We start from the raw sequence: 13,228 nt of genomic DNA on the forward strand, positions 1-13,228 counted from the left end.
CTGGGAGCTCTTAGATGACCCTCCATCCAGAGCTGTTTGTGATGCTGTGGCCCCATCCAAGCACAGATAATATGGACTCACAGAATATCTAGAAGCGGCGAAGTCCTCAGACCGTCGCCTGGGTTTGAATCCTGCCTGAACCTCTTCATTAGCTGTGTGATTTGGAATAAGTTATTTTTCTTCTCTTAGCCTCCGTCTCACCTGTAAAAGTGGGGGTGATTAAAGCAAAGCACTCAGTCCGGTGTCGGGAGCACCGTATATGTTTTCCAAATGTTAGAAATTACTGGACAGGATGTGACCGAGAACGTGCCTGTAGGTCCGCAGTGAACGCCCAGCTCAGAGTAGGTGTTACGAAGAGAGCACTTTGTGTCAAGGAATTAGAAAGTTCATCGGGATTCTAATAGTGCCCGCAATAAAAAGAAAATAATAAAAACGTTAATTGGCATTCTGCAGTGTATACAATAAAAAAATAATAAAAACGTTAATTGGCATTCTGCAGTGTATGAGTTAATGTGACTGACATGAAAAGAATCATACCGATAAATAATGTTATGCGTTATGCGTGCCCTTGAAACAGTGAGAAGGCCATTTTCCTGTGCCCTTCAATATGAACAATGGATATTTTCTAAATACTACGTGAGATGTGAAAAATACTTAAAACACTGCTATTTTGATTGATCTGTAACATACACTTCTAAGTAAAACCAATATGCAAGCACAACCTCTAACCCGCATTTCCAATGAAAACCATACTCCCTAAACGTCTTCTATCTAGACTTTTTAATATCCATGAGCTGTAGGACTCATGCTTTGCATAAAGTGAGGCACAGATAATGTGAATAAGTGAGGGGTTGTGAAGTTGGACAGGGTCAGTCAAGAAACCTTTCTCAGGAGAAAAAAGCTTGAATGAGGTTTTGAAGGAAAACGCTTATGGTTTGGTGGAGAAAAGAGAAGTGGACACTCTCCATTTAACTCAGCCCAAGAAGTAATCCATTGGTGAACATGGAAGCAGATCAGGAAAAGACAGATTATCTTGAGGGGCGTTTCATAGAGATCATGAAGAAAGAGGCCTGATGAAATATGTCTCCCTTACATCAGAGGCTGGGACTCCAGGGACCATTTTCTAGATTCAGGGTCACTGTCTGCAGGACAGTGCTAGATAAACACCATCAGATTTTATCCCTCTAAACCTTGTTTTTCATGTTTCCATGCTAACAGCCTTCTTCTGTTGACTCAAATAGAAGCAAACATGTAAACAGACAAGTGCGATACATGCTTATACAGGACTTCCACTTAATCTAATATTCCCTATTATTTTCCTGCGTCTTTTTGCTGTATGCATAAACCAACCCAAAATACAAGCAAGATGTTCTTTTCATATCACCCACACCACTGACACTCTTGCTGCAGTTTCTCCAAACTATGTAAGGTTTCAGGAAAGGAGCTGGCTTTAAAAAATACCAAAGAAATAATTTTCTGTATCTTTTTTTTTTTTGGTCACTTTCTCCAGCATTGCTCTTTTCGTTCTCTCCAGCTGTCGGCCTTTCTCATAAGGATGGAAATGCTACTCTTTGGTGTCTGGGCCCTGCTGGCTTTGATCTCTTTCCCAGGTGAGACTATTTGGAAAAGTTTCTTTAGCCAGTATGTGTCAGGACACAGGTGGCTGGTCAATGAGGAAAAGGACAGGAAGTCCTGAACAGGGAAACACTCTAGTATTATTGCCCCCTGGACTCTTGGGAGAAATATCTATTCCTTGCATCACTAGGACACAGAATCTAGGTGTCTCTGACTGTATTGGGATAACCCAGGGCTGTCCTACTTTTCTGCTCTTAAAAAAATAGTTTTACTTCCTTGTTGCCACCCTTTGTGTCATGAAGAGCCACAATAGGACTTTGATAGGATAGGGCCCATAGCTCAGTTATGAGGAGTGAGTTCTCTGAATGATTAGAAAGGAACTGAGCCTCAGTGGGTAACATTGCCACGGGAGTGCCTATTCCCAGAGGGGACTGGTATTTGGGAGATGAAGTAGGTGGGCTTGGAGTAGCTAAAGGGGATTGTAGGGAAGCTTTCATCAGGCATCTAAAATTTACCTGAGCGAGGCCTTTCTCATTGCGCCTGAGATTTCCCTAACAGGCTAACCTCTTAAGCATTCAAAAACATCTGTTGCTTTAGCACCAGAGCAAAATGGAACAGTCTCACTTTGAGAAGAGGTGAAAAGTGCCATGGAAAATGAGTGACCCTGGGAGTCACATTTAGAAACTCGTGGTCCTCATAACTTAGTGTGCATTAGGGTCACCAGGAGTGCTTGTTTTGTTCACCTGCATATTTCCAGGTCCCACCTTCACGAGTTTTTAACCATTCAGTCTGAGGTGGAGCTAGAATTTGTAGTTTTACAAGCATTCCAGGTGATTCTGGTGACGGTCATTTTTAGGCCATATGGTTTGAGAGAAACACTGCTTTGAGATAAAACAAAGCTCTTTTTTAGGGGTCTAATTACCCCAGCAGCCAGTTGGGTCCTCAGCAGCCAATCCTGAGAGCTTCAAAGATTTCTGGAAATTTAGGAAGAGAATGGCTTCCTGAGCATAATTTTTTAGCAACTCCATAGTTTCCACAGTGACACTAATGGGGAAATCAGATCCCAAGAAAGATGATGAGTGGAGGGAATGATGGTGGAATCAGGGTCCTAACTTGTTCATTAAGGGTCTTTTTGTCTAGTCCCCGTACTTTTTCATTCAGGGTAGGTTTCCTATTCTCTGTAACTAGATAACTAGGCTCTGTAGTTTGTGAGAGTCTTGTGGTCTTCACCAAAGTCTTTGGCATATATGATTGATCATTTCAGGGGCCACAGAAGGGCTATTTGAGGTCTCTGTTTGGCCACATCGGGCTCTGGTAAAGTTTGGAGAATCCCTAGTGGTCAACTGCAGCACTAACTGTCCAGACCCAGGACCCAGCGGAATTGAGACCTTCTTAAAGAAAACCCAGGTGGGCAGAGGGCCTCAGTGGAAGGAGTTTCTCCTGGAGGATGTCACCAAGAATTCCATTCTGCAGTGCTTCTTCTCTTGCGCAGGGATCCAAAAGGACAGAAGCCTGGGCATCACCGTGTATCGTGAGTGGGGCTGAGGGCTGGGCAGGAAGAGAATGGGGGAACGTGACTGCCTTCTTTAGGGAAATATTGGACAGAGATTTCTTTCAGAGGAGAGAGTTAGGGCTCTTAATAAAGATTTCCATCATATTGTAGGAATTATAGAGCCAATTACTTCTATTTACCTTTGGTGTAGGCTTTTAAATTAGGAGCATACCATAGAGTGCATGCAGACATCTGTGCTGGAGAATACATTCAAATACAAGCGGAATATGCTAATAATGCTCACTTACAAATAATCAAAAAAGTATAAAAGGAGTGCTGAATTATTTGCTACAAATCCTTAAGTAAAATAGGGGTTGGAGATGGAGTGTCTCTGTGGGCTGGGTTGGAGAAGTGTTCATGGGAGAGGGGACTCTTGAGCTTCACTCCTGCAGACTGGTTAGGATCGGAAGTGATGGGGGTGGTGAGAAGGGTCTTTCAGGTGGGCAGATAGTATTGGCAAAGATATGGCTTTAAGAATAAGTGTGCTCACTGTGGGGGTAAGAGCATGGTTAACTTGGGTGTAGTTTTTGTGTGATGCTGAGGAGCTCCTCAGAAGCTGCTCACACCTCTGAAGCACTCTGGTAAGAGATAAAAGCTCTCCGAATGGCAGCAACCATCAAAGCAAGGCACCCCTCTGCATCCCAGTTCTTGGTTATGGCCGTAGCCACCTTTCATGGGCAGAAGAAGAGCCAAAGGCTAACTTGTCCCGTCTGACACTGTTGATCAGGTGGTTTAATGGTAGCAGTCACCTTCTAGCACAGGCTGCCTGTCCTATACCATTTCTTTCTGGAGAGGTGAGCAGCCTTCTCTCATCAAACCTGCATTTTTGTCTTAAAGAGCCACCGGAGCAGGTGATCCTGGAGTTGCTGCCTGCGTGGGTGGCCTTGGACGAAGTCTTTACAGTGAAGTGCCATGTGCCCAGGGTAGCACCCCTGGAGAACCTCACCCTGACCCTTCTCCAGGGCAACCAAGAACTACATAGAAAGACCTTTATGAGTTTGGCTGTGGCCTCCCAGAGAGCTGAGGTCACCATCATTGCCAAAGCACAAAGGGAGGACCACAGGTGCAATTTCTCCTGCCATGCAGAACTGGACCTGAGGTCCCATGGTGGTGGGCTCTTTCACTCCAGCTCAGCCAGCAAGCTGCTCCAGATTTTTGGTGAGTTGAGCTCAGTTGTGGAAGGAATCCTGAAGCTCATTGTCCTCATCTTACCTTGGCCTTGAGCACTAAGTTCCCACGGGGTTTAGGATGAGGGTGTGAGGGTAACTGAGCTTCACCTCATCTTGGGCTTTAAACTCACCCTGGGGGACAGAGGGCTTGTTGCCCTCCTCCCTTCCTACATCGTGGGGTCCTATGTGACATGATTTACCATGGGTTTCCTCCTTTCTTTCCTTTTCCTCATTTCTTGGCAGAATTTTCTCAGCGTCCCCAAATCTGGGTCTCCCCACTTATGGAGGTTGAGACAGCAGAGACTGTGAGCTGTGGGATGGCGAGAGTGTTCCCAGCCAAAGAGTTAATGTTCCAGATCTTCTTGGGGGACCAGGAGCTGAGCCCCTTTCTCTCCTGGGAGGGAGACACCGCATGGGCCAATGCCACTGTTCGGGCCATGGAGACTGGTGATCAGGAGCTGTCCTGCCTTGTATCTCTGGGTCCGATGGAACAGAAAACAAGAGAGCTAGTGCATGTCTATAGTAAGTTACCGGCTTCTTCCCTTCCCCGTAAGGGTTCTCTGCCCCTGAAAATGCCTGCAATAAAGCCTTGGGGATTTTCTGATCAGTGCAGGCAGATTGGAAACATGCATCGAGACAGGAGCTTTTTCCAGCCTTCATCCTGTTTGCTTAGGCCAGTGGTCGGCAAACATTAGTCAACAGAGCCAAATATCAACAGTACGACGATTGAAATTTCTTTTGAGAGCCAAATTTTTTAAACTTAAACTATATAGGTAGGTACATTGTTATTAACTTAATTAGGGTACTCCTAAGGCTTAGGAAGAGCCATACTCAAGGGGCCAAAGAGCCGCATGTGGCTCGAGAGGCGCAGTTTGCCGACCACGGGCTTAGGCCATGCTACTCAAATGCTTGAACTCCTTTCTAGAAACAGTCATTTGAGTGAGGAGGAAATCTGTAAGATGAAAAGACATCTTGCTATCCTTGCCAAGGGACGTAGCCAAATGTGGGCACGCCAAATTTGTTGTAGGAAAAGCTGTCAAATTCCTAAAGCACCTTGTTGCTCCTGCCATTCAGCACAGCAGCCAAAGAGTTAAGCCTCGGTAAGATGAAAAGACATCCTGCTATCCTTGCCAAGGGACGTAGCCAAATGTGAGCTCGCCACATTTGTTGTAGGAAAAGCTCTCAAGTTCCTAAAGCACCTTGTTGCTCCTGCCATTCAGCACAGAGCAATAACAGTCTCCACAGTCTTCCCCTTTTTGTCTGTCTACCCGAGGGATGCCAGCAGCAGCAAGAGTGCCCAAGGTGCTGCCAGTTTGGAGAAAGATGTGTGGTTGTCTTTTTCCTTATAGGCTTCCCTCCACCAATCCTGGAGATAGAAGAATTATACCCACTGGCAGGGACAGATATTAACGTGACCTGTGCAGGGCATGTGTTAACATCACCCAGCCCTACTCTTCGACTACAGGGAGCCCCAGACCTCCCTGCCCCTGGGGAGCCTGCCTGGCTTTTACTTACCGCCAGGGAGGAAGATGATGGCCGAAATTTCTCCTGTGAGGCCTCTTTGGAGGTTCAGGGTCAACGGTTGATCAAAACCACCACAGCCCAGCTCCATGTCTTATGTGAGTACCAGCCCTATCTTTCTTTTCAAAGCAAGGAATATTACTGTCCCTTTTCCAGAGATCTTGGCCAGCGGCTTCATTATTAGAGTTCCCACATTTTTTTCTCATTAAACAATCAAAAGAAAAAATTAAGTTAAAGCTCTCCATGCTGACCTTACCCCCAGCAAAGTGAGTGGAGAGAAATGTGAGGGAACTGGGAACAGAAGAGAGAACGCAGTTATAGTAATCAGGTGGGGTGGGGGGGGGGGCAATGACTGATAACCCAGGAAGTAATAGTTAAGAGTTTATGCTGAGAAAGGAAATTTCCACCTAAAAATCTGTGCTTTGAAAAATAGAAAATGCTCATCTCTGGTTCACCACTACCCACATTCTCACTCACTAAGAAGCAGGGGCCCCAGAGCCACCATTAATGGAGTAGTCAGATCATTTAGTCACAGTCCGTGAAAATGCCTGGTGCTGCACCTCAGTCAGACTCCTTGGCAGCAGGGACGGAAGAAAAGGAGAGAGGCTCAAAGCAGGGAGCGGATGGTCCTCCTCTTGGGTGGAGGGGAGACAGCATTTGGATTGGAGGGAGAGGTGAGCATGACTAGTGAGGAGGGAAGGTGCACACTGAACTCTGTTTCCTCTGGGACTCTTTTTTCCCCAGACAAGCCTCGGTTAGAGGAATCTGGTTGCCCTGGCAACCAAACATGGCTGGAAGGCATGGAACAGAAGCTTGCCTGTGTCCCAAAGGGAAACCCAACTCCATCGTTGGTATGTACCTGGAATGGAGTGATATTCGACTTTCAAATGCCACAGAAGGCAACCCAGAACCACACTGGAACCTACTGCTGCACGGCCACTAACCAGCTGGGCTCTGTCAGCAAAGACATTGCTCTCATTGTTCAAGGTGACCATGGCTCCCCTGCTGCTAGGCCCAGGATGGGAGTCCCCCAGGGGGTGGGAGTCTTATCCAAACATGGGAAGAAGAAAGATTTCAGTGGGCTGGGGAGGAGGAGATGGAGAACTGGGCTTGGTGGGCTGGGGCAGGGTGATCCTCCTTGCCCTTGAACCCTTCCAATTCTCTGTCTTCTGTGCTTGGGCAGAACTGAATGAAGACATCAGCTCCATCGTCATCATTCTTATTGCCGCCCTTGGAATAGGCGTATTCAGCATTGCACTGTATTTTAACTATCTGCCCTGCAAGATAGAGGGGAGGAAATCGCCCTATAGGCAGAAAGAGAAGAACAAAGAGGAGGAAAGCCAGTTCGCTGTTCAAGCAGAGACATGCAACGCACATGACTGTTAAGTAGAACAGCTGTTTGGTTGAAGGTGACCTCTATTACTGGGTTTTCTAAGGGAGGAAAGGGGGTGGAGGAGAAAGGAAGAGACATCCTCTGTGTTAGGCAGTCCCATAAAGCATGCTGTGGGCCCCATGCCCCTGGTATCCAATCCATTCACAAGCTGCACTCTCCAACTTCACTGTAGTCACTAGGAATTTCAGTCTGTGTTCAGCTAGAGAGGACCCTCGATCCTTGCTGTATGCCTCACCAGTCCCCCAGATTAAAGAAGATGATCCTGTCTGTGCCTCGTCCTTCCATTACCACTGCCCTTTGCTCCCAAATATCAGACCGAAGAGATAGAAATGTCTCAGAAATGCACCTCATTTCTCATGGGTTCCTCATAACGAAGTGGGGACCAACAGGCCACCACCCAGCCTCTCCAGCTCTCAACCAGCCAGAAGGCCAGTAAGTTGGAAACCACTTCTCCCCTCGGGCCTCCCCGCAGGAGGTGCCCTGACCCAGCGTGCCCTGCAGACGGGAAACCGGGCGGAGAGGACGGACTCGGACCCCGGACGCCTCCCGCTTCCTCGCAGCCAGTGGCCGGGGCAGGAACTCATGGTCCTGCGGGGGAGACGAAGGCCCTGGGGCCGCAGCCGGCAGGGACTTACCGGACAGGGTGTGGCCAAGGCACCCCTGAAATCTCCCAGGAGCCCGAGGAGAAAGCAGTGGCTGTCGCTGCGGGCGCATTCAGTTTCCACGCCCCCAACCGCGCCGATAGCAACGCCGGTCGCGTCCCTGCACCCACCGCGGTTAAAGGAGACCCGGCGCCTTGGCTGCAGGGCAGGCTCCACGGTCTTCGCTCCAACCTTTGCCAGGCCAGGCTGCCAAGGCCTCTGTCCACTGTCGCTCATCCTCTGAGAATTTTCAAAAGTTACCATTTTATTTATTTATTTTTAAAATATATTTTATTGATTTTTTTTTTATATAGAGAGGAAGAGAAAGGGATAGAGAGTTAGAAACATAGATGAGAGAGAAACATCGATCAGCTGCCTCCTGCACACCCCCCACCGGGGACTGCCCACAAGCCAAGGTACATGCCCTTGACCGGAATCGAACCTGGGACCCTTGAGTCCGCAGGCCGACGCTCTATCCACTGAGCCAAACCAGTCAGGGCACCATTTTATTTATTTAAAAAATATATCTTCATTGATTTCAGAGAGGAAGGGAGAGGGAGAGAGATAAAAACAGCAATGGTGTCCTAGCTGGTTTGGCTCAGTGGAAAGAGCGTGGGCTTGGGGACTGAAGAGTCCCGGGTTCCATTCCCGGTCAAAGGCACTTACCTGGGCAATCGGGGTGCATGAGAGGCAACCAGTCAATCTGTCTCTCTCACATCAAGCTCCCCTCCCTCTCTTCCACTCTCTTTGAAAAGCAATGGAAAAAAACAGCGACATGGCTGAGCATCGACCTATATGAACCAGGAGGTCACGACTGGATTCCCAGTCAGGGCACATGCCGGCTTGCAGGCTGCATCCCCAGTGCGGGGTGTGCAGGAGGCAGCCGATCAATGATTCTCTCTCATCATTGATGTTTCTATCTCTCTCTCCCTCTCCCTTCCTCTCTGAAAACAATAAAAATATATTTAGGAAAAAAACATTAAAAAAAAAAAAAACCCAAAACACCCACAGGTGAGGATTAACGAAACAAATAAACAAAAACCAACCAAAACAACAAACTTTTGCCTGGATCCCTCACCAGACCAATCAAATCAGAATCGCAGGGAGTGGAGGCTACCACCCAAGTTGTTTAGAAAACATCCCAGGCGTTTATAACTTGCAGTGGAGGTTGCCATTCACTGCCAAATTGAAGAGCTGAACGGCAGAATAACATTGTTGTTTTTTTTTTATAAAAGAGTTTAGGGTAGATGGCCTTTAAGGTCTTTTTAAATTCTAAAATTTTTACAAAATCAATTAGCATCTTTAAAATTCTCAGCCAGCAGGGGTGGAGTTGATTCAGCTGTACCCGGAAGGAATTGAGCGGATACTCTCTGGAGTGTGGCGCCCCCTGCAGTCGATTGCTATCATGACACTTTAGAATCCTCTTACTAGTAGTGTTCCTCTCCTGCCACATTCATTCATTAAATACAGTAAAACCTCAATATAACGGACTAATTCAGGAGAGGGGGTGTCCGTTAACGCCAAAAGTCCATTATATAATAAAAGGTGGTTTTCCGAATGGGTATGTTAAAAAACTGACAAATTAGTTTACCTGCTTTTACTTATGCAGACACCTTTATGTAATTAAAATGAAATTACAGAAAAGTCTATATGTATTACTATAATTTTAAATTTATGCTAAATAGGTCTAGTGGGGTGTGCAGGAGACAGCCGATCAATGATTCTCTGTCATCCTGATGTTTCTCTCTCTCTCTCTCCCTCTCCCTTCTTCTCTGAAGTCAATAAAAATATTTTTTAAAATGCTTAAATTCTGATTTAAAAAAATAAATAAATAAGTCTAGTAATTGCATGCATATTCACCAGTCACCTTGAGTAAGCAAATGCATATGGCTGAGGTGGGGCCTAGCACTTCTCAGAACACCTGCCAACACGCATTAAAACTGCTGCAGAAAGTCACGCCAGGTGACAACAGAACCAAGTACCGCACGTGATGCAGTGTGATCACGTGCAAATCATTTGTCAAACATTGTTTATGAGTGACTTGGATTTAAATATGTAGACTATAGTTGTAGTTCTGTAAAACATTTATTTCTGTTGGCCAAATTACTAGTGTTTTTTCTCAAAACATATGGCCTATTCGCTAAAATTTGTTAAAAATGACAGTGACTTAATAACAAAAAAAATAACCTGTTAATTAAAGTTTAAGCAAATCTTGGTTAAAAGCATTTTATAATGAACATGGTGTTAATCTTCACATAAGACATATAGACCGGAAATTTTGTCCATTAAATTCAAAGTCTGTTAAATCAAGATCCACAAAATTGAGGGCTTACTGTACTTCTTAAGTTGGCTCACATTTTCTTTTAAAACACTTATTCAAGGCGAGACATAATTATATATCTGTGCTAATGACATCAACTTCTAAAGACTGTGAGATTTCCAACAATTCTAAGGCCAAATGAGGCTCCTTGCAGAGAGATGGATTTCAGCTCAATGTAAGACAGCAGTTCTCAACCTGTGGGACGCGACCCCTTTGGTGGTCGAACGACCCTTTCACAGGGGTCGCCTAAGATCATCCTGCATATCAGATATTTACATTACGATTCATAACAGTAGCAACATTACAGTTATGAAGTAGCAACGAAAATAATTTTATGGTTGGGTCACAACATGAGGAACTGTATTTAAAGGGCCAGAAGGTTGAGAACCACTGAAAGAGATACTTCTCTGAGAGCAGAGAGATTTAGTGGAATGAGTTGCCTCGTGAGCTAGCGATTCCCTTCATGCTAGTGCCTCACAAGTCAACACCATCTGCAAGGGATGCTATAGAGCAGTGGTTCTCAACCTTGGCTGCACATTAGAATCACCTGGGAATCTTTTTAAAATCCTGATTTCTGGGCCTCATCCTCCGGAAATTCTGTTTCTTTGTTATGGGGTGGGGCCACAACATTAGTAACAAAGAATACAGAATTTCCAGAGGATGAGGCCCAGAAATCAGGATTTTAAAAAGATTCCCAGGTGATTCTAATGTGCAGCCAAGGTTGAGAACCACTGCTATAGAGTAAGATTCCTAACTTAGAAGGAATTAGGATGACCTAAGAGGCCCTTCTAACTCCAAAATGCCATGATTTTCAAGTCAGACAATAAAAGAATAATCTAAGGCAGATGAATGGTTTCTGAGCAATAAAATGAAGCTGATTTATTCCAACTTTTACTCTCTGCCCAAAGACTTATGTTACTAAATATAAAGTATTGCAAGTGAATACCGGTGAGTCCTATTCTAAAGAAAATGCATTACAGCACATACAAATCTGAACTTCCCAGGAAGATTCATTAGAAGGCGATTATTTGCAATTTAGAATCCCTCCCCCACTTCTCTTGTCCCACTTCAGATCCCAAACATTCGATTCTGTTTGTCCCAAAGCCATGTTTGCCTCCTTCCCATTTCCCAAGGGTAGTGGAGCCCGATGTGTATCTCCCTTCAGATTTCTGCACGAATGTAATTCTATGGTTTCTCTCGTTTTCTCACATGTCAGGGTGTTTTGCTTCTGTACTTAACAGCTGTCACGCCTTCGTTTCTTCCCACTCTTGGGGGCTAGGTTTGGGTTGCGGTGCTGGGGTGGGTGGCGGGAAACACCTCCAAGTACTTTCTAGGGGTGGCCCTGACCTATGACTGCCCAGTAAGCAGGGACCACGGACCTAGCAAGTGGACTTGGCGTGTAACAGAGAGGAGTGAAGGTATCAGCTTCTTTCTAACTCAGGAAGAACCTGGCCAGTTATTCAGCGGCCTGTTTTTGTTTTGTTTTTTGTAAATATATTTTTATTGATTTCAGAGACAGGAAGGGAGAGAGCGTTAGGAACATCAATAAGAGAGAAACGTCTATTGGCTCTCTCCTTCACACCCCCTACTGGGAATCGAGCCTGCAACCCGGGCATGTGCCCTGACCCGGAATGGAACCAGCAACCTCCTGGTGCAATGGATGACCCTCAACCAACTGAGCCACAGTTGGGTGCGGCCTGGTTCTCAATAGACCCCCCAGGGTTCCTGCAGGTTGTCCTCCCAACCTGCCGCTTGCCCTGTTCGAATCCCCCACCCCCTTCACAATAGAATGACTTCTACTCAGACATTATGATGCAAATGTATTTTATTAGGAAAGGATGGTGGGCACTGGAGGGACCCTTTCCAGGGTCAGGGGAGGCACTGGGGAGGGTCACAGAGATGGCCAGCTGCTAGAAGGCACAGCCGCTTTCCATGAAGCGGCGACACTTGGTGAACCGCAGGTACGTCTCAACCTTGTGCAGGTCCTTCTTGAAGCAGGAGAGCAGCCCGTAGTTCTTGAGCACAGTGTCACCACTACGCAAGTTTGTGTCAAACCTGTCGTAGGTTTGCGTGAGGATCAGCCCCGAATGCGAGCTGCCATCTTCCAGCTCCTGCAAAAGGGAAGGAGAGACAGAAACTCAGCCCTCGCCTTGCCAGCTGCGCCTCCCTCTCCCTCGATATTCCTCCCTCCCCTCCGGGGCTTAGAGGAGGACGGGGAGGGTCCCAAAGGGGAAATGAGGAGGAGGGTTTCTCCTGGGTCAAGGCTGGGCTGCTGCAAAGAGAGCGGCTGTATCTCTCTTCTCCAGCCCATGTAAGTCCCCAACCCCTCAGCTAAGCCAGCTGGGGCTCCAGGCCCAGGGAAGCTCCCTCTCCCTCGATATTCCTCCCTCCCCTCCGGGGCTTAGAGGAGGACGGGGAGGGTCCCAAAGGGGAAATGAGGAGGAGGGTTTCTCCTGGGTCAAGGCTGGGCTGCTGCAAAGAGAGCGGCTGTATCTCTCTTCTCCAGCCCATGTAAGTCCCCAACCCCTCAGCTAAGCCAGCTGGGGCTCCAGGCCCAGGGAAGGGCGAGCCTCCAGGTCCTTCAGCTTCTCGTAGACGCCGCTGGAGATGCCCAACAGCAGGCCACTGGTGAAGGCCCTGCTGAGGGCCTGCATGGGCCCGAGCCACGACTGGATGAGTAGCAGCGAGAAGCGGAGCAGCTCCGTGTCCTGCGGGGAGAGGGTGGATGGTGGGCACCTGGCAGCCCCGCCAACGCTGGCTTCTGCTGGCCTTCCCCCACCGTCCCACCGCCCTCTGCCACCTCCGCCACCTTGAGGAGAAGGCAGCCCAGGGCCCGGGTGGCAGGGAGGCCCTGCTCCCAGGCTGGGCTATGGAGGCCACTCACGGATTTCTGCCGGGCCTCCTCCTTGCCCGTGGGGGCCGGGATGGTCTCCGAGAAGCAGTAGGCAGCCTGGGCGTTCTGGATCGAGTATCTCTGTCCCTCTGGGATGTAGGAGCGCTCCTGGGAGAGGGAATGTTCGCCCAGGTCTGAGTCGGTGCACGGTTCTCACCATCCCT

The 13,228-nt window shown here is 47.5% G+C and overlaps 2 protein-coding genes across 2 annotated transcripts in view; one reads left to right on the forward strand and one right to left on the reverse strand.

The window, feature by feature from the left end:
- The first annotated feature begins 1,540 nt into the window (after nucleotides 1-1,540).
- On the forward strand, nucleotides 1,541-7,447 carry LOC102242609 (intercellular adhesion molecule 5). Its single transcript, XM_005858708.2, has 7 exons — nucleotides 1,541-1,610; nucleotides 2,840-3,106; nucleotides 3,965-4,285; nucleotides 4,540-4,818; nucleotides 5,646-5,915; nucleotides 6,562-6,804; nucleotides 7,001-7,447. The coding sequence occupies exons 1-7, from the start codon at nucleotides 1,556-1,558 to the stop codon at nucleotides 7,201-7,203; spliced, it is 1,638 nt and encodes a 545-aa protein (XP_005858770.1). The 5' UTR covers nucleotides 1,541-1,555; the 3' UTR covers nucleotides 7,204-7,447.
- A 4,551-nt stretch (nucleotides 7,448-11,998) lies between these two features.
- LOC102242921 (somatotropin) overlaps nucleotides 11,999-13,228 on the reverse strand; it is a 1,941-nt gene continuing 711 nt past the window's right edge. Inside the window, 3 exon segments of the mRNA XM_014532668.1 lie at nucleotides 11,999-12,315; nucleotides 12,742-12,879; nucleotides 13,056-13,172. Coding sequence (XP_014388154.1) covers nucleotides 12,082-12,315; nucleotides 12,742-12,879; nucleotides 13,056-13,172 — 489 coding nt within the window. The 3' untranslated portion in view covers nucleotides 11,999-12,081.

Source organism: Myotis brandtii, unplaced genomic scaffold, assembly GCF_000412655.1.
Source record: "Myotis brandtii unplaced genomic scaffold, ASM41265v1 scaffold120, whole genome shotgun sequence".
In the NCBI taxonomy this organism is placed as follows: domain Eukaryota; kingdom Metazoa; phylum Chordata; class Mammalia; order Chiroptera; family Vespertilionidae; genus Myotis; species Myotis brandtii.

What these genes read in the sequence shown, in the direction of transcription:
- LOC102242609 (XM_005858708.2), top strand. Translation starts at nt 1,556, where the DNA reads ATGGAAATGCTACTCTTTGGTGTCTGGGCCCTGCTGGCTTTGATCTCT. An exon ending in GGCTTTGATCTCTTTCCCAG is followed by an intron (nt 1,611 to 2,839) that starts GTGAGACTATTT and finishes TGATCATTTCAG; the next exon opens with GGGCCACAGAAGGGCTATTT. An exon ending in AGAGCTAGTGCATGTCTATA is followed by an intron (nt 4,819 to 5,645) that starts GTAAGTTACCGG and finishes TTTTCCTTATAG; the next exon opens with GCTTCCCTCCACCAATCCTG.